Source organism: Manis javanica, chromosome 6, assembly GCF_040802235.1.
Source record: "Manis javanica isolate MJ-LG chromosome 6, MJ_LKY, whole genome shotgun sequence".
NCBI lineage: Eukaryota > Metazoa > Chordata > Mammalia > Pholidota > Manidae > Manis > Manis javanica.
Window position 1 is genome coordinate 143,750,938 of NC_133161.1, and position 22,270 is coordinate 143,773,207.

The 22,270-nt window shown below is 53.0% G+C and overlaps 1 protein-coding gene across 4 annotated transcripts in view; it reads right to left on the reverse strand.

The window, feature by feature from the left end:
* The window catches only part of POU2F3 (POU class 2 homeobox 3), a 73,404-nt gene extending 51,551 nt beyond the window's left edge, over window positions 1–21,853 (reverse strand). For 2 of the 4 annotated variants that reach the window (XM_073239602.1, XM_073239601.1), the window contains exons 1-2: window positions 21,669–21,853; window positions 15,344–15,412 (exon numbers count right to left, since the gene is read on the reverse strand). In XM_073239602.1, coding sequence (XP_073095703.1) covers window positions 15,344–15,412; window positions 21,669–21,696 — 97 coding nt within the window. In that variant the 5' untranslated portion in view covers window positions 21,697–21,853. Of the gene's footprint in view, window positions 1–15,343; window positions 15,413–21,316; window positions 21,510–21,668 lie in introns of those variants that run through there. The other 2 variants (XM_073239599.1, XM_073239598.1) reach the window with 1 other exon arrangement.
* Window positions 21,854–22,270: the final 417 nt, after the last annotated feature.

Consider the following 22,270-nt stretch of genomic DNA (forward strand, 5'->3'; position numbering starts at 1 on the left):
AAAAGACAAGTCAAACTCAGAGAAACAGAGAGTGGAAAAGTGGTTTCCAGAGGCTGTAAGGATGGACGGAGAGGGTAGGGGGCAGCTGGTAAAAGGACACAAACTTTCAACTATAAGATGAATAAGGTCTCAGATTTAGTGGCCAACATGGTGACTAGAGTTGATAACACTGTATTGTATAATTAAAATTTGCTAAGCGAGTAGAACTAAAATGTTCTCTTACACACACACAAAAAGATCGCTATGTGAAGTGATAGATTTGTTAATTAACTTAACAAATGTTCCCTCGTTGAGTTGTTTTTTTTAAGTTTTTTAGTTTGAAAAACTCCAGACATACGTTCAAGAGAGAAAACACTGTGGGAATCCTCTCACAATGTATACACATATCAAATCACCATGAGATACACGGTAAATATCTTGCAATTTTATTTATAGGTTCTACCTCAACAATGCAGGGAAAAAAAAGCTATGTATTATAATGTGAAGTCTGACAGAGTTGCTTCGAGTATACCAATAACCAACCTCAAACAAGAGCAACAAAATTAATCACGACTGAAACATATGGTGATTCCAAGTTAAGTGTACATTAAGATACTTGACCATCAGAATATCTATATACTCTGTATTTTACATTTTTGAAGAGGCTGAACCTCCTAAAGAAATCCAGTATACCCCCCCTCACAGCCCCCCAAAGAAAAAGAAAGAATGATTCTCATTTCTGTTTATCGGCAGACATTATTTGGAAATTAACATACTGCAGTTCCTTGCCAGGGAGAGGAAGGTAGGGGAGGCTGGTGTTAGAGCATCTCAGACAAAAAGAAAACCAGAGGAGAGCTTTAGTGGATCAAAGCTCAGTATTGGCCCAAAGTGTGTGGCACACTGTGGTGCGGCTGCTTTAACAAGCTACTGCTGGCCTGCATAGTAACAGACATGCAGGTCTGACTGTGCCCAGTTCAGGAGGCCATTCTTTAAAAAGGACCCTGAGGCACTGGGCTGTAGAGACCATGGACCAAGATATTAAGGAGCCCAGATGTCACACCAGACAATGAAAGGTTGTTTAGCTTAGAAAAGTGAACACTTGCCTTTAGATAAAACCTTCTCATGGCTGTTCATTCAACTGTTCTCTCTCTTTAACGTATGTCTGAAGTTTTTCAAACTAAAAAACTTCAAAAAAACAGCTCAATGAGGGAATATTTGAGCTTTCACATGCTCACTGTTCACAGTGCCTAGTACATAGTAAGTGCTTAAATAAATGTCAGTGGATTTCTCCTGCCCCCCCAAATGATGACACGGAAGGAAGTGGATCAGGCTTAGCCTGCAGCTCTAAATGGCCCAACAAGAGCCAATGGTGGACGCTTCTGGGAAGTGGTTTCATCTCAGTATAAGGAAGAGTTCTGTAAAAAGTAGAACTGGCCAGCAGTGAAACCTGCAGTTTCATATTGACAGAGCTCCCCCTCGCTAGGAAGATTCAAGCAGAGACTGCTTATTTCAGGGATGTTCCAAAAGCGATTTTTGAATCAAGGAGCAATTTGATGGCATCAGGAAGGGGATCTCAGGGGACCTCTAACATTCCTTCCATCTCTGAAGTCTTATGATTCAGTGCAGCTGATTGACATGTACCAGGGCTTTCCTTCCCCTCCCAGAAGCTGGTCACTGCCTGCAGCATCTGCAGAGAGAAGCGCAGGAGGGACGCAAGAGCTGTCCTCACCATTTCCCTCTGTCCGGTTTATTCTGCAGAAGGACACAGAAGGGAGGGGAAGGGCAGGAAGGGCTCATAAAGGAATCCCATTTGGAGGTCTTGGGGGTAAACAGGTAAGATCTGTGTCAAGCTGGAAGGGCCAGCTAGGGTCTCTCCAGGCTGCCTTGGTTATCGTGGTCCCTGGGGACTCTCTGGGCTGCAAAGCTTCCAGCAAAAAATCAGGAGAAGAGCAAATGCCTCAGAGCCCTGGCTCATGGGGTGGGCAGGGACCTCAGGAGGTCATCAGGGCAAGCTCCTTGCCTTTGGGAAGGGGAGGCATTATTACTCACCTAATTTTAGAGGTGAGGTAACTGAGTGTCTACAAGGTGAAGTGATATGTACAAAGTGACAGAGCTTTTAAAGGACGGGCGTGTGTTGGGAATGATCCTCTGGGGGAGACAAAAATCCATGTCCCCACCACCAGTGTGGGGGGCACTCCCCACCCTCGCATGACTCCACCCGTCACGTCTCTTGAACCTGGAGGATGCCTGAGGACTCCGTCCAAGCCGCAGCCTTGTCCTCGCACCTCCAGCATCTCCCCGGCCCCACCAGTGCCCAGAACTGTTCATCGACACCAGAGCATCCCCAACAGGGAGGCTGGGGCTGCGGTGAGAGGGATCTGGGTGAAACTGGAAGGCAAAACCTCAGTCCACAGAAAATGGGACTAAGTGGTCCAGAGGGTAAAAGGCACATTGAATTCGCAGGGATCCCCAGGATTCTGGATACAACCTCCTCAGGCCAGTGGAGTCCCGACGAGAAGTGCCGAGGACCAGTGCACAGGAGGTGCCCGAGAGTCCACAGCAGCTCCCGCCTCGGCCTCTGCTCCCTGGCATCTGGTGGGCACAGGCACTGCTGTGCTGAGCTCCGGGGCCAGAACCCTGCCTCAGAGCAGACCCGAGGAGCAGCGCCAGCCCTCTGCCTTCCCTCCTCTGAGCTTCATGGCAGCCTCGCAGGCCCGCTGGCCCACTGATTTGCATAGTTTTGGCAACACCAGGACATGAGTTTGCCTGGGGAGCGATTCTCTGGGTGAGGGAGGTGGCAGCACAAGAACAGAGAACTGTTCGAGCAGGATCTTTTGCTTCTGCCTGGTAAACAATGCCAAGCGTTCAGGGAGGCTGGACCTCTCCCCTTGCTGGACTGCTTCTCTTCTCACCAGCTCCTCTCCCAGGAAATCCAGCAAGGCTTCCAGCACCACTTTATGACCCCCTGACAACTTGCTGGCCCTTCCTGGGAGAGCAATTATTAAAGCTTCTGAGACCTTGGAAGCCCTCCTGGGCAGCCAGCCACCAGAACAGCCGTGTGGATGTTTCAATGAGTCAAATCTATCCCAGGCCCCCACAGACACCATGCCTACCTTTTCTGTTACTTGGGATTCCTCCAAGCAATGGGAAGTGTTGCCTAATGGCCAGAGTTCTGTGCAGAGAACACACGGGACACTGAGCTGGAGGGTTACCTCAAAGGCTGTTTTATGCTGTATTGGAGGCAAATGGCTTAATCCCCATAGCCTCAATTTCCCTCAAATATGAAAACAATAAAGTTCCTGGGCACATTCCTGCCACCTCCACTGTAGGAGTGAGGAAATGCCCAGGAGGACACCTGAAGGACAGGACACTGGAGGGCCTGTGTTGGACTGTGGGAAGAGCACTGGTGTGGGGCTGGGAGATGGGAGCTCCAGTTCTCTGCCAGCCCAGTATCCTTGGTCAAGTCACCTTACCTCTGAGGATGTGGACAGCAACTGCAAAGACGCACATGAGCGCAGTCCATGCCCAGGCAGACATCACTAATGGATTACTGCACCCTCCTCCTTTTCCTGAAATCAGTGCTCAGTGACCCCCAGCCGATGATCAGAGCTAGGTCCCCTGGAGAATACCATTTGCCACCCCGTCCCAGCATGGCCCTTCAGGGTCCCTCTGCCTCTGACAGTCCGTGGGTATGCGGATTTTCGTGAGTCAGAGCTTCTTCCTCCCAATCCCAAGGGAGAAAGGCAGAGTAAACACAACCAACCTCACGGATTCCTGGCGACATGGCCTGCGTGAGCAACCTGGGGACTGTTCTCCACAGGTGCTGTCCTGACACTGAACCCGAAGCCTGGCTCGCCAGCCCTTTCCCACAGAGAGCACCAGCCTGGGCCCCAGCACAGTGGACAGAAGGCACCCTGCTGCTCCCCTCTGCTGAAAGAGAAAGCAAGCTTCTCCCATGTCCCTCTGCAATTTGTCACATCATTCTTTGGTAAATGAAAGGCTCCTCACCAGGGTCTTCTAATTCTCTAGGAAATACAATCCCCACTTCTTTGCATTCTGGGCAAGAGATGGGACTTTCTGGGGTCCCCTCATCTCCTCCTGGTTACACACTGATCTGCAGTCATCACCATGGAGCCGAAGTGGGGCCGCACAGTCAGTGGCTAAGCTGAAGGAGCATCTGGGCAGATGTGCCAGCTTCCAGAAAAAGAGGTAAAGGCCTCAGGCCCTTGCAGCAAGGAGCAGGACCAGAAGAGCCGAGTTCCCTACCAAAGCCTCAGCTTATAGTCCCCTGGCCCTGGAAAACAGTAAGAGTCCAGCTCTAAAGGAAGAAGTTAAATAAATAACCTTAATAAACCTAGGGTTCTGGTTGCATCTAGTAAGCACGTCTTGGGGAAACAGCCCCCCCCCCTCCCAGCTATTTCTCTATGGGAACATGTTTGTGCTGCATCAGAACTCCTGGTGCTGCACCTGCCATTTACAGGTGGGGAAACTGAGTCCCAGAGAAGGACAACTTAGTCCCTGAGAACTAAAGGTCATACAGGCAATAAATGGCACAGCAGGAACAAATCCCCAGAGCTCCGGGGCCGAGGCTGGACTCTTTCCACAACAGCTCATGGGGATCTTAAAGGTCAGCTCCACCAGCACCCACTCCACTCCTCGCTCAGAGGAGGGGATGAGGCTCGAAGAGGTTTCAGGTTGGTCAGAGGCTGAGTCCCTCTCTCCTGGCCCTCCTCCTGGGACTGAGGGGAGCTGGGGAGAGAAGGGCAGGCGGAGCGACCAGGGAGGGGTCGTGAGGCCAAGCTATGCTTCTTATGGAGCCATGCAGGGCTCCTCTGCAGCTTAGAGGGGCCCATGCAGTAGGAATGCTTAGGCAGGAGAAGCTGTATCACGTTTGTAAATAAACTCACAGCTCCAAAAGCTGCCGCAGACATTTCTGTTTCCTTCACAGCTTGCTTTACAGATAAGGGAACTGAGGCTGGGTCATGGCACCAGGGCTGGAGGGAAGGAACTCGGATCTCAAAGCTCTGGCTCAGGGCCAGTGCACTTGCCCACACACACGGGCCTGCTGACATGGGCTAGGTTTGTTCCTTTGCTTCACAGGGACTTTCATATCTAGACCTGACTTGATCTTCACCCCACCTAAGGTCTCCAGGGCCAGAATTATGCAACTCCTGCTCTACCAGTGAGTAAACTGAGGCTCAGAGAGCGTGGGGCTTGTTAGATATCACACTGTTCTGTCGTCTGAGTCCAGATACCATGCCCTTCCCCTCACGTGGTCTAATGCCACCAAGGTCACATCTTCCTCTCCTCTCCAGGGCTCATGTTCCTGGGTGGTAGGGAGAGGGAACACTTTGTCCAGTGAAACAACAAAACAAAACCATGGGTGAAGGACGTGCCTCTCAGGTGGCGGAGTGGGGGCTTCTAAAGAAACATGGGTCTCGAACTCCCTGTGACCTTGGGAAAGTAATGCGCCTTTACTGACCCCAGTGTTTTCCCCCACAAAATAGGAGAACGGGACTAGATTAGAGAATTCTCAAACACTCTGGCCACAGAACACTGTTTTCAAACAATCAGGATTAATTAATAGCTGACATATACTGAGCATTTACAATGCACCAAGCTTTGTAGCAAACATTTTCTACACACGACAGCATTTAAGCCTCACAATCACCCTATGAGCGAGTTCTCTTATTATTCCCATTTCACGGATGAGGAAAGTTGAGGCTCAGAGAAGTTAGTCAACTTGCCCAAGGTTACTGATTAGTAAATCACCAAGTAGAAGCTCAAAGCCAGCTGAGGCTGTCTACACCACATCACACTCACTCCCAACGAAGCCTCATGTGGAGCTGCTGCAAAAACTTGAGGGAAAAAGACCTTTTGTAAGCATCATCTAGTCTTGGCGAATCTGTCGTGTCCCTTAGCACTGGGTCCTGGAAAGAGGTGGCCTTTCTTCCTGCTATTTCCCCATTTCCTGAGAAGTGAAGACAAACTTGGTCCAGGACCAACACGGGAGCCCATGGTGGGTGGAGGCGGCAGGCACCTCTCCCAGGCGGCCTCTGGGTGGGGTCTCCGCTTGGCTTTGGCAGCTTCTCCTGGGGCGCTTCAGTGAAGCGTGCTTCCCACTCGCAAGTGTGAGTGGATAAGGCAGTGTGCTGCCCACACGTGAATGAATTCGCAGCAGGGACCGCTCAGGAGACAGTCCATGTTCCTAAGCACGGTTCTCTGGACCGGCTATTGTGTCACTGCCCCACTGTGGGGACGTTTTATCCCTCTGATACCAACACTGGCAAATCGCACTACACTATGTCAGACATCGTCCTCAAGGCTTTATAAAGTTGACTGATTTAATCCTCGCAGCAATCCTAGGAAGGAGGTGCTGTTAAAACTCCCCTTTTACAGACCAGGAAGCTGAGCACAGAGCCACTGAGTTAACTAGCCCCAGGTCATATAACTGGTAAGCAGAGAATCTAGGATTCAAACAGCTCTGAAGTTCATGCTTTTAATGACTGCATCTGGGTGAGCTGGGGCAGGGGTGCCCTTCCTAATGCATTGGGAAGGGCCACAGCAGTTTACATCATGCAGTGTCGCACCGATAGTGACTGGCATGCACAGAGGATCAGAGTGTGTTCACGGCTCACAGCATCTGAGAGCTGCATGTGAGCTTGGAGACCCTCAAGTTCACACCCTTAATCCAGCACACAAACTCAGGCCCAAAGACGGGAAGTCCTTTCTATGAGCACAGGCTAGTGGTAGAGATGAGGGCAGAGCCCACGTCCTCACATCTCCTCGGCCAGACTAGAAAGTGCAGTTTCTCCAATTTCATGAATAGAAAAACTGAGATGACTTGTCAGGGATAACCAGAGAGATGTAGGACTGAGCCCAGAACTAGAACTCGCTCAGGGGTCCACCTGAGCTGAAGCATCCCCAGGACGCTGAAGCCAAGCCCAGGGACGGAGGGGATGGGGACCTAGCCTGTTCTCCCTGAGGGCAGAGGCCACCAACACCCCGCCCAGCCCGACCGCCATCAGGGCTCCAGGGGCCTGCGGTGACCTGGGGGAAGGGTTCAGCCTAGCAGGACCGCCCCCCTTTGATAACTTTGAGCTCGGTGCCGACGTCTGCCAGCTGGCTTAACCCCTTTTGTCCGAGCTTCCCTCCTCAGGAAAACCTTAATCATGCTCATTTGAATTTCAAATGACCTCTCCCCTCTCCTCCTCCCTGCCCCAACAGGCTTTGAGGCAGGGGTATGGAAATTCACCCTGCAGTATGGAAATCATCGCCTATGCAAATTGGGCACCAAGACCCCATCGTCATAGCAACCACTGGGTTTCCTCTCCTTTCGGCACCTCTCTGGGCTCTGTGGCTTGGGTTTTTTGTTCCTCTTCCCAGCCCAAGCAGGCGGGGGTGGGTAAGCCCCCTGCTGGGGACCTCACTGCAGCCAATGGCAGGCAGGTGGGATGCCCCCTAACCAAGGTGCCCAGCGGGGCCCAGACCTGCCAAACTGCCTGCCTGTTTCTCTTGTGCAAATCTGGATCAAGCACACTTCAGCGTGGCCAACCGCTGTTGTTGTTTTTTTCTTTTTTTCTGGGCTACGCTAATCCAACGATGGGCTAGGTGGTGGGCAGGAAGTTCTAGAGTCCGGAGGATGCAGAAATACCCCTAGAGGGGGTGACAAGAGAAGGCAGACCTGGGGGCTTCGGTGGTGCCAGTGGTAAGAGATGAAAAGCGGGGCATGGAACCTGTATGTAAAATGCCATGCAAATTAACACCTATTATTTTTTGAGTCAACAGCACTGGAGCTTTTTGGGAGATGTCTGCAGCTCGGTTTCCCATGCCCCAGTCTTGGCACAAAGGCCTGCCCTCCCTGAGCCTCCCAGGGCCCTGCTGTTACCCCAGGAGCTCCCCCCAGTGAGCACTAGCCGGTGGAAGAGCCAGGAGAGGACTTGGAGCTGTGGCTGAAGTCCCTGGAAATGAACTCCAGCCGCCTCTACGGCCCTGGCCATCCTCTAAGCTGGCCTTCCTTGCAGACCCTCAGGCTCCAATGAGGAAGACTGTCACCCCAGCGGGGATGACCTCATGCAGCTTCCCTTTTAAAGACACTCAACTCTGATTCTGTCCCCTTTCTCCCAACCCAGTGGCTGTGGGAAGTGAGAGAGGGGAGACGGACCTGCTTCTCCCTCTTAGCAGCTCTTCCTAAGGATGGGTCATCCTAGGCAAAGCCCTTTCCTGAGGAAGTGGTTTAAACACAGGAGACCCACTATCAAAAGCTTGTCTGAGCCTTCAATTTCCCATCTCCCCACCTCTCCAGTAGTGTTACAAACCCCTCAAGGACCCAGGCCTGCCTTTGAATGAGCGGCCTCACTCAAGCAGAGACAACCTGTGGGTATGACCCCATCCTGCCCCGAGGGTTTTGAAGTGAGGATTTTGTGAGTGTGACCTTGTACGTGTGTCTGTGTGCTCAGGGGATGGGGCAGGACAGAGATTTTCAGTTGCCTGGATCTTGGCTGCTTCTCAAGCCCCCAAGACTCATCCTAATTTGGTTGCTCATTTCTCTTTAAATTCTTTTCCACTTGTTCAGCACTTTTCCACACCAGGTGTTCATTGCTCTAATTGTTTCTTGAGGAAGAGGGTGGACCCAAGACACCAAATGCATTTACTTGCAGCTTGGGGGCAGGGTGGGGGGCTGCAGTGCTGGGTGACTTAGCGAACGGCTGAGGCCCAGAAAGCCACAGAGGCCTGAGCCTCTCGATGCAGCTCAGTGCCCAGTCTCCTGGCCTGAGGCAGTTGCACAGGGGTGTCATTCCACCCCTTGCCAGCAAAGGACAGCCTGAGACCAACCTCTCCTGCTGGACGTCCTTGTTATTGTCCTCGTAATGTCTGCAGGGGGAGTGCAAGGAATGTTAGGAAGATCGTATGATGTACCCAGGGGCAGATGTGCCCATTGCTCATGGAATACCAAAGGAGAGGGGCATTCTTATCCCCAGAGCAAACTCCTCTGAGGCCGAGCACTTCTGTGTGGCCCACCAGCCAGGGCTAGTCTAGAGCTGTTCATTAGGGTCCGAAACCAGATAGGTACACACACGGACAGTAAGAATTTAGAAGGGTTCACAGCACTCTAACACATGATTTCCCTGTTGGCGTGGGTGTACACAAGTTCGGGCCCTGTTGAACATGGGTGGTAGGTATGAGCTGTGAACCAGTTCTGCATGGCAGGACTGTGTACTCGTCTGTGACAGACTGGAAGTAAAGCAACTGGTCCTGCACCCAGACTGAGAAGCAGCACCCTGAGGAAGGACCATGGATGACACCAAGTGGAGCTCCGGATGTCAAGACAGCAGCACCTGGTGGCCCCCACTGGGCTCCCTCACCTCGTCCCCTCCTAGGCTGGAGAGCAAGGAGGTCCATGTTCTTCTGGGGGCTGCAAAGATGGTAGTGGGGATGGCAGGGGGCCATTTCCTTCAGAGAGACCTCCAAAGGGAAGAGAGACAGGTGCCAGGTAGGACTGCCCAGCCGCTGCGGCTCACCTGAGCAACACGATCCTGCCTTGTCTACCCTGTGGGCTCGGGTTTGGGAATCGGGGGGGTGAGCAAGCGTCTGCGAGTTGTAAGGCAAGGTAATGAATGGTACAAACGTGAATGGCTCTTGCAGCTGTTTTATTTGCTAACGTTGTCTGAGTGCTAGGGGCGGACAGGCAGTCCCTGAGGCCACAGGCCGCTCTCCTGAGATCCCCAGCACACAGAACCACAATGTAAAGCCTGGGTGGTGAATTCCTACCTTCTAGCCTCCCTGCCACACTGAAAACAAGGTGAAACAAAAGCCACTCTGGGCTGAGAAGGCTAAAACGAGAGGCAATGGGCTGGTGCTGCAGCAAGAGAATCTAAGGCAAGAGATAAGAAAGGACTTTCGGGCACTGAGGATTGTGTAGTGTGAGAAAGGGTGGGGTTCATTTTCATTAGGATGGAAGGCAGATGATGAATGCTAAAGTTTCTAAGAACAGTAGATTCTTTCATGTTCCAGGGATGGTTTTGAAATACCTCCTAAGGAAGAAAGAGGCGTGGACAAGAAATCCTCAGGAATTCATATCAGCGCCCCGTACCTCTGGAGGGACTGCGGCTTCAGTTTTCTCTTCCAGGGAGGTGAGGGATAGAGCGGGTACAGGCTGAGGACCAGTCAGCAGGCTCAAATCCCAGGGACCCCCCCCCACCCCCGCCGCCCACCCATGCCCTTCACCGTCTTCCTGCAGCGCCCGCCTCCCCACATGATGAGGCGCAAATTCCAGTCCAGGGCACAAGCAGATGTGTCCCACATGGCTCCGTGACAAAGCTTTCTCTTGTCTCCTGGATGTTTCTGATAATTATCAACCTAATGATGGATTGTATCTGTATGGTCGCGTACACTTTTCAAAGCGCTTTCACACCCACTCCGTCATTTAGTCATAAAGAGGGAGGGAGAGACCGAGAATGCATGTGTCTGCGCACACGCACCCCATTTAGAGAGAACTGTCAACAAGAGATTCTTGTTCACCTCCCCGTCTCAGCTTCCCCAAATGCTTCCTAGATTTTTCCTGTCCTCTCTGTCATTGAAAGAACAGTTTTATTCAACAGATATTTGGGCTGAAATCCACACACATCTCTGAAAGTCTTCCTGTTTCTGCCTAGAACCTCACCTGTGGGTTGTGATGAGACAGTTTCTTTATCCTCAGCTTGTTTTCTGGGGGACTGTAGGATGGAGATGGTGATGCCCCGGGAATGAATTGACAGAGGGGGTTTCTAGTCTGGGTCAGTCACTCGTTCTTTCTCTGGACCCTTATAGGAATCACTAAGCTCTCGGTCTGTGCTCCGCTGTGGAATCACGCCCATTCCCTCTTAAAACCACGTTGAAAGTTCTCAGTTAGGTGAGAGACTTTCTGCAAAGCCAAAGAGCTAACTCACCTTGGTGGTCCTGGAGGGGGGGACAAATGGTGGCCATTCCATCTCACAGACGAGGCGATTAAAGCCGAAGAAGGGCAGCAGGATGCCGGACAGAGGCCAGTCCTACCTTCATCTCTAGCTCCCCTTTCTTCCCCTGGGCTCCCTTCATGGGGCCCTTTTTCCCAGATCTCTGAGCAGGACAGGGTGCTAAGGCATTCACTCCACTGGTCTTGTAACCCCACCCCACACCCCTCTGTCAAATGGCAGTGGGGGGCCGGCGCTTTGGTGAGGCTGGGTCAAGATGAGGGCAGGGAAGGAGGAAGGTCTCTCTGAGGCTTGAGTCTCACCCTCTACCGTTCACCAGGAGGGAGGGAGCCTTTCTCTCTCTTCCCCAATAAGCCTGCTTCAGCCCTAGCCTGGGGTCTGCCTCCTGGACTAGTCCAACCCACCTGGCAGGGCTTGGCTGTCCTCTAAGCCTACCACTCTTGCGTCCTCTGTCCCTTGTTCCCCTGGTGGTCCCCAGTCTTCCCATCACCATCTTTGGGCTAGAAAATTACCAGAAAAATCCTGGTTTAATCCTCTAGTTTGCTAGATATGCAATCTTGGGATAACCAGCCAACATTCTTCCCCATCACCAGCATCAATTTCCTCATCCGTAAAATGGAAAGATGGCATCTACCCTCACAGAATTGTTGTAAGGGCCACAGGCGTTCAGTGCGTGAGCATGCCCTTCCAGACACAGGTTGGCACTGCCAGGCCCTCCGCCACAAATTCCTGCACTAGGATGAAAGCCCCTTGAGGACGAGGGCTGTGTTCTCATCCGCCTGAACCCAGCGTCTGACTCAAGAGGGCTGCATAGATGCTGGTTCCGGGACCACCAGCTGGGTCAGAGAAGAGGGTCGGGGGCCAGCGGAGCACTGCAGCTGGAGGTGTCTGAGGCCGGGGGACTGGGGAGGGTGCTGAGGGGGGCAGGGCAGGGGCCGCGCAGCACCCAGGGGACAGCACAGACACAGGATGCGCGCACTCATGACGGGGAATCTGGAAAAGCAGGTCCACGTACACATCTTCTAAGATTCAGCCCTTAGAGATTATCCAGCCCAAACCCCTCCTTTGTGGGGAGGAAATCAAAGGTCTGGGTGGGGAAACCTTGCCCAGGAATCCAAAGGGAGCTAATGGCAGAGCCAGGGTAAGAATCGAATGCAGCCAGACAGGCCGGGTTTGATTTCCGGTGAGAAGCTCTGTGACTCCGGAGCCTCAGTTTCCTCACTGATGAAGTGGGGATGGTAAGAATGAAACGAGACGATGCACACGGAGCAGCGGGTATGTGTACATGTCCGCGGGTACAGGCAGGAAGCTCTGTGAGTGGGGCTGGCCTTTCCCCCCTTCCTCCCCAGCCCACCGTTTTTGCCCCACACTGGGCTTGAGGATACACTGTGGCCAGTGTGGTCAAAACCCAGAGGGCTTGAAGTCTGTAACTTGTCAGTTACAGACTTGGGGCTTTTGAAATGTGGGTAAGGCTGTATATTCTTATCAACGACTCAACTGAGGACAGAAAAAAATATTGTCACCTTCAAGAATGATGGAAAAGTAACAACAGGAGGGAGGTAAAAGGAAGGGGAGAAAGGCAGGTAATTCAGAACTCTAGAAACAGCCTGGCTCCAGCCCTCTGGGGCTGCGGAGAGCGCTGGGCAGGAGAATGGGAGCCTTCTCTGCTCTGTGGGGCTGCCACAAAGGCACCCCAGGGCCTCGGGCTTCCCTGTCCCCGTCCTAGCCTTGACTTCCATAGGCAGAGGGGAAGGGAAGCCTGTGCCACCCTGCCAGGCCTCTACCAACCAGGAGTCGGGTGCCTCGACCTGAGAATGCTCTTCTTTGCAGTCCTGACGGGTGGATGGGGAAATTCACTTCCCTTTCCTGGATCCCTCACTCCTTGCGCCCCTTGGGGATTTCACACAGCACAGAGGGTGCTCTCAGGGAACTGGGGCTTTCTAGGTCATCTGTGTTTACAGTTCCTTTAAAACCCAGAGACAAACTACCCCTTAATTCACGCACTGTTGGGAAGGGGAATCTGCCTTTTGAAAAATCCAAAGGAAGTCATTTAACCCAGTTGGTAACCATTGTGAGTCATAATAAGCTTTCCTCTGTAAAAAATGAGTCAGAACGGCTTTCCAGGAAGTTTGGTTACTTTAATTAGCTACCTCTTTTTTCTTGCTCTTAAAAACATTTGGTAATTTGATGATCACCTAAGTATGAATGCTACCAGCCACTGAACTGAGCCCCGAGAAGTGAAGTTCCCAGGGGTGGAGAGGTTCCCCACAGCAAGTACTTCATAGTCTCCTTAGCAGGGAGGGAGACCCACACATTTCCTGAATGCTGAATGGAGAGAAACCAGCCTTCAGTGCTGACCCACTTGCCCTGGGTGGAGAGAAGGGCATCCCAGCTAGCCGCAGCCCAAATGCGCTGAGCGTAGACTCTGTTCATTACAGAATCGCAGCCCACCGTTTTTGATGCCACTGGCGGTAATGATGATACAGCTGCCATGGGCCAGGCACTTTGCTCAGAGCTGTCAACATCTTCTCAGCTAACCCTCAACCCACTCTCTAAGCTGGGCATTAATGGTCTCCTTTTACAGAAGAGGTGAGGCTTAATTAACTTATCAGATCATACAACCAGTAAGCAACTGAGATGTGATTTTTATCCCAGGTCTGTTTGATTCTAAATCCATACTCTTCAAAGGCCATCTATTCCTGCCTTCTTGGGAGGTAAAGGGGCTGGTCTAAGGTCACACACTGAATTGGCAGTAACCCTGGGGTGCCAGTCCGATTCCACAAGTCCCAGCTTATGACTGGATTCTTTCTCCTTCATTGTAGTCTGTACATAGTCCCACAGTCCAGAAAGGAGGCCAGGACTTGCTCAGATTGTCCGTAGCACCTTAACCTTCCTCACGCCCACCCAGGGTTATAACTCCCTCCCTCTCCTGGCTCCCTTTCAGGGCTCTATGCTGCTCCGTCTCACTCCCAACACTGTTACCCTGACTTGGTCACATAACTAATAACAGAGCTGCCAGCTAAGGGCGATCTTCTTCCCACACGGACACTCTCATAGCTGTGTTTCCACATCCCTGGGGCATATACCTGGCCAGGGGCACAGAGTTGGTTCTAGCTAGCCTGCTGCCGGGAAAGGACAACCCAGTTTCTCCTGAATTGTGACTTCGGGACTCTGATTTATCTCTACAGAAGACTGTCAGGGCAGAGACACATGGCGCTCCAGCTGAACTGATTTGAAAGCGTGGCTGGAGCTCTTCAGCTGGGCAGGGGGTGAGGAGGGGGGAGTTTCTTCTCAACTGGGGAGAACAGGTGCCCCTTCCACAGACCCTTAGCAATCACACTCAGCTAATAAATCAATTGAAATATGAGTGCAATTGGCTCACACTCTCCTTGCCCAGCTGTCCCTACACACAAAGCAAAATATAGAACCTGGAGCTGCCTGTGTATTGTTACCTGTGTAAATAGACAGTTTCTATTAAATTGGGTGGGAGAAAAGTTCATGGTAGATGCACCCTGCAGATGCCCCTCTCCTGCAAGATCCCTCATTATCTTGTCTCCAACCCCAAATCTCTTAGCTTCAAGAAGGGAACTAGACTGCACCTGAAGACTAGGGAAAAGATTTTAGCTGTGGGGAACATGATTCCCCTCCACTTCTAATCTCTATGTCTGTAATGATCCAGATGAAAGACTAATTGAGGTCTTGTTGGGGTGCTATAAAAGTTATTTGCTGGTGTTATAATTTATACTCATGTTTCTTTAGGTTCTTTTTAATTGTATGGAGTTTTCAAAGCAAGGCCTGGACTATGGAGCTAAAAGCAGAGCCATGAAACTTTCTTCTCAATTCCTTCCTGTCTTCGTTCTCTTCTCTACAAAGCAAAGTCATGGCCAAGTACCAAGCCTTCCTTTCTGGGTCTATTTACCACCCACATACATGTAATTTGGAGGGGGAACACTTGTATGCAAGCCTCTTTGGTTAGGCCCTGGAGCCGGCCGATTGAGAAATCTGGGGTAAAAAGGCCTTAGTCCCCATCTATGAAAGGCAGGTTCTGCCTTCTGTCAATCAGAAACAGCTGGGAATACAGCCTGCTACTTCTGGGTGTTGGAATGGCCTATCAAGGAGTGACCTCCTCTCAAACGTTTTTTGTTTGTGTGTGTGTTTTTTTTTTTGATGATCTGGGCTTTTCCTAGCCTAGTTCTGGAGGTTTTGTTCCACAGTAGACCATTGTCTACAGTTTGAATGTTCCAAGGTCATTTTCCATGTCTCTAGGGAATCCCTTCATTTCCTGACGCTGCTTTTGAGTTTGATTGTCTGAACGACCAAGCAAGAAAAGATACCACCTTGTTTGACAGATTTCCAACAACCCTCTCCCACCCATGCTTTGCTGTTTCATTCCCCAGAAGAGAAGACCTTACCTGTCTCCACCTGGCTGAGAGCGCTGTGTGCATCCGAGGAATCTGCTACATCTCCACTCATCTTGATACCTGCAGGGAACACACAACTGATTTTAATAACAGGTCACAATTTTTCTTGCTATGACATATGTGGCTTTAACTAAACAGCAAAGATGAATGTGTAATTACAACAACCATCAGACTTTCAAATTCCTGATTCCTGAACATACAACACTGGAATATTCATAAGCTTGGGCACATAGCCCCTCCTCCCACACTTGCCTTTCTCCCTGCCTGTTTCCCTCCATCTCTGGGCACTACCACAGGGCCTCTCACCTTCTCCATCATTCACTGTCATTTCCTTCCATCGCCAGGCTCAGGTGGTAAAAATTTAACAAGGGGAGGGGTACAGCCAGAGTTGGGGGTGGGAGAGAATGCTTCCCGTTCTCAGTCCTCATTTCCTTTGGGATTTGGGGGATTCATTTTAGTGCTTAAAGTAGCATAAGAGATATCCATGCCCTCCTACCCCTTGTAATGCCTGACTTCCCTGGGAGGTAAGAGTGCCTTGATCCAAGGCTTTCTCACCTTTCTTTCCCAGTTCCTGCCTCTGTTCTTCTGTCTGGTTCTCAGAGGTCAGCCCCCTGTCTGGGGATCAAATCCTCGCTCCTGTGTGGCCCTTCTTGGAGATCCTGTCCTCCGGGGTCCTTACCTTCTCTCCTAGTCCTTCAGTGTGACCAGGGGGAAAGGATGGTGGGCGGGTCAGGGCCCGGCAGAGAGAGTACCTACGGAAGGCCCCGTCTCATCCCCCACGTGCTGCTGGTCTGGCCTCTCTGCCCTGCTTCATTTCAATACATTAAACATTTACCCACAACAGACAGCTGCCACCACCTAAGAGGCCCCTAAGTCTCCAGGATCATCGGAGAGGAGCAAAGAGGCAGCTTGGAACTCACTCACGCTCTCTGCAACTCTCCTCATTAAACCACCCAAATACTGAAGCTGTTAAAGACAGAAGAATATTTTATTCAAATCATGTTGACCGCCCCCCTTCTCTGGGGGCAGCACTTTTAACTCTTTCAAACCAGATAAATTCTTGGTGAACCAATTTGCATACCCGGCTCCCCAGCCAATCCCAGTTAAGCAGGCAGTCTTAATTTGCATCAGGTAATCAGGCAGTTGGCAGTCTGGACGCCTGAGGTCTGGAGATGATCGGCAAGAGGAAAAAGAGTGGACCTCCGCCCCAGGAAAAGAGGAGAGAAACCTACTTTCTTTCTTTCTTTTAGTACAATGATGTGTGTAGCTCAGGCAGAGATTTAAGCTGTGGCCCCTGGGTGTGTAGTCACTGCAGGGCAGGAGGGGTGACTTCCATGCCCCACAAGACAGAGATAGGGTCTAGAGTTTTTCCAGTTCTTAGAACACCCCAGAAGCAAGGGAAAAAGTTAAGCAACCTTGGGAACCACTGTGGTTTGAGCAGTACTTTTGTGACCCACCAATGTGATGACCCCCAGGCAAATACTTGGAGTTCCATACAGCCTCCCCAGACCTCCACAGTGTCCTAATGTGGATAGGCTACAGACCTCCAGGCAGACCCTGCAACCACACCCCCACCCCTCCCACTGTATCATATTTAGGAAGGCATTTCTTGAGCCTAACCGAAGTCCTTCCTGCTGCAGTTTGAAACTTTCAGTGTAGGCTGTCATTCACGAATATGCAGTATAACTAGCATGGGGCACCTGGACACATCTGCTAAGGGCTTCTGCTGCTGTTCACCTTCTATTCCAATGGAGAAATGGGCTTGCTTTGTACCACCCATGAAGTCCTCCCCTTGGAGCCGGGCAATGCCCAACACAGATGTGCTCAGCTCCTACTTCCCCGCAGGGACTCTTCAACAGTGCTGAAGAGAAGGGAGTTCCTGCTGGGAAGGTGCTAGCTAGGGGACCTTGGCCGCTTAACTGAAGCTCAATTTTCTCAACCAAAAAATGAGAATAATGCTACTTTCCAGAGTTACTGTGAGGAGCAAATGAACTGCTGAATGAACACTGCCTGGCACAGTCCCTGGCATAAAGTAACCGTGTGGTAAATGAATTAACTACTGGAGACTTAGGCTTTGATGTTAGTCCCCTTCTCCCACTGCAATAAGCAGCTCGGGTTTCCTGTCTCAGCACTATTGTGGTTTGTCCTTTATCTGGGAAGCCTTCCCCAGTCACCAAATTCTGACTTCGTAGGAAAACGCTCATGGGGACAAGGTGAGTTTAAGAGGCAGTAGGCCTGGGATGATAACCAGATGGCCTGAGTCAAATTATTTGAAATTCCTGCCATTTAAGAAGGGTAACTCTTTAGCTAAACCATAATGTTATGCCTATAACCCAAACTCTCCTTAAACACCCATTCCCTGCATTGCCTTCAAATATAACCAAAAGCCATCTCACTCATCCTTTAAATTAGCTTAAAAGGACTAAAAATTAGTCCTAATCATGCCAAAAAATAACTTTTGAAGGTGTCAATGGACTCATGATGCCAGGACATCTACTCATTTGATGTACCAATTATGGGAACCACATTGTGACACTTGGAGGTTGGACCAGGATTTCAGCCTGAATTGGGGGTAGGGGGCAGGCTGAGATAATCTATAGGAGCTCTTCCGGAGTCCCATAGGGTGCTCAGATACTGAGAACCTGTTCCCGTTGGGCAGGAGGCTGAGGGGGACGGGTGAGACGCACTCTTTGGTCTCAGCCTAAAATTGGGCCAACACCGAAACTCCCCGAGAAGCCATAACCCTTCACCTGTCAGAGAACAGCACTTGCCGGCGTGAGTGAGAGAGGTGTGGGGTGGGGCCAGGCTCCTTGGCTGTCCTTATCTCAGCTGGCTGGCGATTGAGTAGGCTCCTTGCCGTCCCTCCCTTCCCGGAGGAGACTCAGCTGCTCTGTGCAAGAGCCGAGGTACCAGACTCGACCCTCACCTGCTTCACTGGCACCATTATACTCCCAAGCCGGCGCAAGATGTTAGCCGCTGGCCTTGCCCACACCATGCCTTGACATGACCCAGAGGCAGCCCCTCCGTACCCATCTGCAAACCAGGATGTTTATGTGAGCCCACAGGAGCAAAGTCCAAAGGCATGGCATTTCCCCCAGGCTTCAGGCTGAGCGTCCACAGGGTCCTGCACCCCAGAGGTCCTACTGGGACAGCTGAGGGCCCACCCCTCTTGCCTACTGTCCATCTTCAGCTTTTTGGAAAGGACTGGAGCTCCCGTCTGACTTCTCCCTCTCATACCCACTGATCGGGCACATCTACCAGAGGAACTTCAAAGGACCCACCAGTCCTATTTCTGAGCCAGCTGTGGCTCCAACTCTCCCCTGGAGGAGACTTCTCTGGCCTCTTCTTCTAGAGAAATCCACTTCCTCCCACGAGTCGGTGTTCCAGCCCAAATGGAATGCCTGAGTTGTAATTGGCATCAGTCTGCAAGGCTCAATCCCTCTTCCTCAGCCCTGATGGGGGACAGCAAATAGTGACAGGAAGAGAGAGAAGAGATGCCCTGGGGCCAACCAGGTGCCCCCTTTCTGCTGGCTTCCCGCTGTTTCCCTCCACCTCTTCTCTCCCTCCCTGGCTGTCTATCTGATTCTCATCTACGGCTCTCTCTGCTTTCGGCCTGGGGGCGGGGAGCCCCTCCTTGGCTGGCGGCCCCCCACCCCGTGTGTGGTGACCTCATGCCTGCTCAGGTGTTTTGCTTCTGCCTGAGAGATGCTCTGTGAGGTACAAAGTGCTGAGGCCCTGGGCCGACCTGAATTATGGCTTGTGCCCAGGTTACCAGAGCGAAAAGACAGGCTGACTCAGGGGCCACAGTGCCCATGCAGCTGTCCGACTGGGGGACCTGGGTGCAAGCCTATGCCCTACTTCGTGTGTGCTCCTGCCCCCTTCCCCCCGCCCAAACTGTTCCAGTAAATCAACTGAGGAGGACTTCCCAAGGGCCCGGCACTGGGAGGTCACAGGGGGAAGCGCTGTTTCTAAAGAATCAGCAGGATACAGGAGGGGAAGTAGGAAACCAGATTCTACACAGAGGCTCCTGGACGAGAGACCCTAGAGAGGGTCCCCTAATGAGTCTCCTCGGAGGGACCATCCCTCACAGACCCCAGAGCAGGGCCCACACTGACCACCCTGGGCCCCTACAAAGACCCTACAGAGAGAGACGACCCCAAACTGAAAAGCCCACTGAGAAGACCCCGCAAAGAGAGTCCATAGGTGGAGGCCTGGCAGAGAGCCTCCACAGAAAGTCCCAACCTGAGAGACCCCTTTGAGGCCGCTGAAGGGGAATGACACACCACAGAGGGCCTGAGGCAGAAACCTCGCAAAGAGACCCCCACAGCCCTGGGGGAGACAGACTAAAAAGGTGGTCTGGGGAGGGCAGGCAGGTAAGTGTAGAGAAAGGAATCAGGTAACACATGGGAGGTAGGTGGAGACACCCACCCCGCCCAGAGGTCACCCCTCCTTGGGCCTAGTTCAATCTCCCTTTTGTGTCCGGAACCCCTGCCTACCAGGCACAAGGGCAAGGGAGGCAAATGGGCTTCTCAGAAGCATCCGCCTGGAGCTTCTTCCTCTGAGATCATGGGGTGGAGGGCTTGGCCCTCTCGCCTGACCTCACCAGCTCTCCTGCTGTCTGCTAGATCCTCTTAGCCCCTGGGCGGCTTCCCTGCTGGGTCCCAGCTGTCCCAGTCCTCCCACTTCCCCCAGAGCAGGAGCCTCCAGTAGACAATGAGGTGGAAAATCCCCAGGCAGTCTCTGATCTTGGCCCTAGAGAACTTCCCACCCGAGGCCCACCTTTCTCAAGTCTTGTTCCCCTTCAGACCTCGGCCTTCCTGGTGGGCAGTGAAGGGATATCAGCGTGCCCAGCTCCATGCTGACAGTGCCACAGAGTCTGCAAACAGACTTTCCCCAAACACTGGATGACACCCAGTTAGATGGCTCTTCCCTCCTCACCTAGCCCTTCCTGGCATGTCCTGGCACCTGGGGACATCCCTCCGTTAGCGCGCCTCGCACTCAGCCCTGCCAGAAGTGCGCCTGGGGAACTGTGGACCCTGCTCCCCCTGTGTACCCATCTCTGCCTGTCTTCAGGACTGGAGGACTCGAGACAGGGCCAAAGCTTCCAGGCTGCTCTGCCCTGTCCGTTCTTCCTCCCTGCTCCCCCAGAAAGGAGACCAGGTAACAAAATTCCCATCAGCAGCCCTGAAATCCTAAATAAAGGTCATCAGGTGCCATCATCTTTGAGAGGCAAATTGCTGGTTTGAAACGGCCAGTCTGTTCTGTGCCCAGGCCCTCAGACCTCCAGCAGGCACACCCCAATGACAAGCCCAACGCCCCAGGATTAGCAGCCCCTGCCCTGGCCCGGGTGTGGGAAAGGAGGGTGCGGCAGGGTGAACGGAGGGGCCTGCGTTCGCTCCATGCCCACCTACCATGCACTCAGGGGCACTGACTCCTGGAAAAGTGTTTCTATCTCTCAGGTTCCCACACTTGAAGGAATCTGAATCCACGGGGCGTGGAACACAGAGGATGTATCTCTCACCATCCCCTCTCAGCCAGAGAGGCAAGCACCTACCCACGGGGCCGCACACAGGCCGCTCTGCTTGGGGCTCCACAGAGCTCCCGCCCAGCACCTGCCCGCGGACTCCCAGCCCCACCTGCGCTGAGCGTACAGCACCTCCAGGCTCCACAGAGATGTGGGTGGGCACACCTCCACGCTTGGGGTCTGCTCCGCATTCTTTCTCAGCACTCATGGGAACAGGATTCACCTCCCATACACAGGCACACGTGTGGCTACAAGCCCTAACTAACCAAGTGTGGCGTGGCACCTGCCCAGCTGTGCCTCTGTAACTGCCTGTGTCACCCACTTCTCCTAGCCCACCCCCAGACCTTACAAATGCCCACTTTGCCTCCACCTCCCACCTCACATAAATATCTGGGACACCAAACACGTAACATGTGGATACACGTATTTTCCTCACTTACGCACTCCCAGGTCCACACCCCTGGTTGAGCGAGCCACCCCTCTGCAGTCAGTGAACCGGCACCTCCAACGAGACTCCAACACTTCAGCACTCCCACGGCCCACATGCCGGCCACTCTTCGGCCTGGAGGCTCCAGACACCCTCCCGCCCCACACCCGGCAGCCCCCACCTACCTCCATTCTTCTCCAAGGTCCCCAACACCTGGCTGCCCACGCCCGCCCCTGGGTGACCCGCTATCCACACTGCCCTCTTCCGGTCGCTGGGGGATAAAAGACCCCCGGCGCGGCACCCCTGTCCTTCGCCCCTTCCGGAGCCCACTGACACCTGTCAGAGCTCACACTCTCCGCCCTCACCTGTGTGCATGGGCTGCAGATTCACCATCCTGCCCCAGGCGGGCCCAAAGCCAGCGCCCCCCCAGGCCCCGCGCGTCTGCCCCAGCCGGGCCCCCTGGGAAGCCAGGGTCTCCTTCCTCCCGCCCCCGGCCGCCGCCGCTGTGGGAGCCGCTGCCGGGGCCGTCGCTGCCGCTGTCGCGCGCTTCGCTGCTCCAGCACGGGCAGCACTCGGCGTGGCCAGGATTGCCACACACCCCAGGTGAGCACGCGGCGCGGCGCGGGGCGGGGGCCGCCAGCCACGCCCCCTGGCAGGGCCCCCGCGCCTGGCCCCGGGCCCATGCAAAGCAGTGATTTGCATAAGAGCTGGGGGCCAGGGGAGGGGGCAGGGGGTGCTGCCGGGGCGGGTCGCGACCCTGCGGAACACCTGTCTGACCCAACCTATCCTGGCGGCCTCTCCCTACCGCGCCCGCAGCGACCCACACTCCCGGTCCAGCGCGTCTCTTTTAGGAACCCGTGGCGGATTATCCAGCCTGGGTCTGAGCCGTCTGGACAGACTCCCGAACTGCAAGCACCGCGAGGAACCTGGAGTGTTTGGAGAAGCCGTGGGGGGGGGGGGGGGGGTG